The sequence below is a fragment of the Atta cephalotes genome, assembly GCF_000143395.1.
Source record: "Atta cephalotes unplaced genomic scaffold scaffold00034, whole genome shotgun sequence".
NCBI classification, from domain to species: Eukaryota; Metazoa; Arthropoda; class Insecta; order Hymenoptera; family Formicidae; genus Atta; species Atta cephalotes.
In genome coordinates, this window is record NW_012130098.1 from 3,443,687 (window position 1) to 3,446,639 (window position 2,953).

The window sequence follows — 2,953 nt, forward strand, 5'->3', positions numbered from 1 at the left end:
GGCTTAAGATTTAAAAATTTATTGTCCGGGCTAAATAAGAATGATATGACATCCGGGTAGCATCCAGGGGGGGGAATCCGAACGCAGCCTAGAATGGAAAGTGAAAAATGAAAATTTTTAACTATTGAAGTTGGTGGAGAAATTTTTCACTTTTCACTTTTCATCTTATGAAAAAAATTTCATGATTAATATCCAGGGAATCGATTGTGTATTTTAAAATGAGACAAAAATAACAAAAGTAAGCAAATTTATAAATATTCATAATTTTATTGGTCAATATCTAGTGAATTTGTTTACTTTTGTAATTTTCGCCTTATTTCAAGATCAACTCCCAGGAATTATTGATGGATTAAACGTAGTTGCTAGGAAACTCGATATTCATAATAAATTAACAAATATGTTACTCAAGAAGTCGTTTAACTAATACTCCTAAATTTATACAATTTTTAAATTTGATGTATACCAATATCATGTAAGTTGAAAATACAAATGTAGAAAAAAGAAAAAAACGAAAAAAACCTAATTAGAAGAAAAATTGCCAATATTGAATCTTATAAGGAATTTACAAAAGAAAATGCCTTGCGATGGTAAAAACCCAAATTGTGATAGAAGACGCGATTTACTAGCGCAATTAAAATGTTTAATCAGTTCAATGGATAGGAAGTAAGATTGTATTTGCCTGCATAATTAAAAATAAGAAAGTGTGATTTATTTGTATATTGTATATTGTATATTGTAGGAAACCATGTGAATGGGATGAGTCATGTCGTCCAATAGTATACTGTCCTACAAAATTATCTTTATGTACTCCACCTTACTGTGTGAGTAAGAGTTAATTTTCATTAAAGCAATGTTTTTTATTTCTTTTTGAAGAACTTTATACAGTTTTCATGACTTATATTAATAAAAGCTTAACCTTTAAAATATTTTTAATTGTTTATAAAATTACATATTAAACTACTCATGAAATATATGATACATTGAATGTTAAAAAAATATTGCAGGAATCTGTAAAATCACGTAAATTATTTGATTTTCGAGCAAGCATAATGTATAGATGCGAATGCATAAAAAGGAATGGTTTACAAGATAGATGCATGATGTGGGATTGCATGGGTAGACCAGAGTGCATGACAAAATTATACCCAATTTGTGAACCCGGTTGCAATGCATTGATGAAGTTGACAGATTTAGGTGACGTGGACACTGCCCTTAGGAAATTTTACTGTGCGGATCAAGCTAGAGAGACAGCTCTAGCTGCATATTGTAGATTAGCTTGTAACGAAGCTTGTCAAAGAGAAATTATGTGTGACAATAAGAATGAAACTCTTTGTGCTTCTGGAATGTCCAATTGCGCATCAAATCCATATCAATTTTGTGTACCATCGCCATATATAATACCATCTTGCGATATATATTGTACACCTTACAATTAGAAAAATCATCTCTTCCATGTAATGTACTCTATTAACGTATATATCTACTTGCTTATAACAGGCCTATTCTTTTTGACTGAATTTTTGCATCTTTCTTCTTCTTTTTCTTTCCTTCTAAAGAGAAAAGGAAGAAAAATGAACTGATGCAAAAGTTTAGCTAAAAAGAAAAGCCTTTTGTATGTTTTATTGGGTATATTTAGATGAATTCAGAACGATAATAATGGACGGTTCATAATCGGATCTTATATTTAAGACTATCTTAAGTACAATCTTGAAATATCATGAACCAATCAGAGAACTGCATCTTAAGACATTACTTATTACGGTCTTAAATATAAGATCCGATTATGAATACGACCAATAGATACATTCAGTACTGAGCGTTCAGTGAGCTCTTGCATCTGATAGCATATTCTGTTAGAATAAGTTTGGTCTACAAATATAGACCAAACAGGTACAAGAGCTAACTGAGCACTCAATGAACAGTCGTGCTTCTGGATCGCATCTATTCTGGTCGTGCATCTATTGAGCATTCAATGAGTTTCACTTGATTGGCATATTCTTTTAGATCTTAAAATGTAGACCAATTAAATTTAAGAACTCATTGAATGATTAATGACTCATTTTCTCGTTCTGAATGCACCCATTGTTTAATTACTTAATTCTTAAGATTTTGTTTTTTATTCCATTGTCTTCACATTTTTGTAAAAAAATTTCTTAAACTTAGAGATATATTAAGTTTATATTAATTGTACTTTTTGCGTCTCTCTTGTAATAATTATTTCACAAAATATATAGTGTATTATTTAATACTCAATAAAAAGAAAAGAAATTTGATAGCAGCTAGACATCTTTTGCAATTACATAATTAGATCTTTTTAATTTTTTAATTTTATTAGAATTATTTGTTATAGTAGTATTCATTTAAGCCCGATCTACAAAAGTCGCAGAATGCCTAAGATGCAGTATAAAAGATACAGTCAACGCGATGCTACAAATGTTTTGAAGCACTTTTCGATTGGTCAATTTGTAAAATTTTTTTTCTAATTGGTCAACCAAAACGCTTCTAACATTTGTAGTGAAACTTTGATCGCAGTCAAACATCAAACAAGGAAAGATTCAGTACCAATTTCATGCAAAGTAGGACGATATTCGATATAGTCGATTCTTAGGGAGCATTTATATTGTCCCTAGCCGTATGCCATATGCTAATCATCTTCGAGTATTCCCTTCTTATCGCCGAATGAGAGGGGAATACTTGACTGTGATTAGTCAATTCTTACAGATTATAGCATATAGCATGATTACGGCCAATATAAACGCTCTTTTACATCTAAGATTGTCTTAAGTATAATTTTAAGAGCGGAATCCATAGACGTTACGCAAGATTCGAAATGGTCTTAAGCTAGTGCATGAACCGCATGAATCAATCAAAAAGCCATATTGGCATTTTAAGATATTGCTTGAGATTAAGAACGAACTATGAATTCCGGCCTTCCGGAATGATGTTGTAAGTC

The 2,953-nt window shown here is 30.9% G+C and overlaps 1 protein-coding gene across 1 annotated transcript; it reads left to right on the top strand.

Annotated features, from left to right (window-relative positions):
* The first annotated feature begins 574 nt into the window (after window positions 1-574).
* Window positions 575-1,436, top strand: LOC105621549. The gene is made up of 3 exons (XM_012203022.1): window positions 575-663; window positions 740-821; window positions 1,182-1,436. Exons 1-3 carry the CDS (start codon window positions 575-577, stop codon window positions 1,434-1,436), a joined length of 426 nt encoding a protein of 141 aa, XP_012058412.1.
* The last annotated feature ends 1,517 nt before the right edge of the window (window positions 1,437-2,953 follow it).

Coding starts and splice junctions, on each gene's coding strand:
- LOC105621549 (XM_012203022.1), top strand. CDS start 575: ATGCCTTGCGATGGTAAAAACCCAAATTGTGATAGAAGACGCGATTTA. Junction 664..739: donor ATCAGTTCAATGGATAGGAA/GTAAGATTGTAT, acceptor TGTATATTGTAG/GAAACCATGTGAATGGGATG. Junction 822..1,181: donor TATGTACTCCACCTTACTGT/GTGAGTAAGAGT, acceptor GCATTGATGAAG/TTGACAGATTTAGGTGACGT.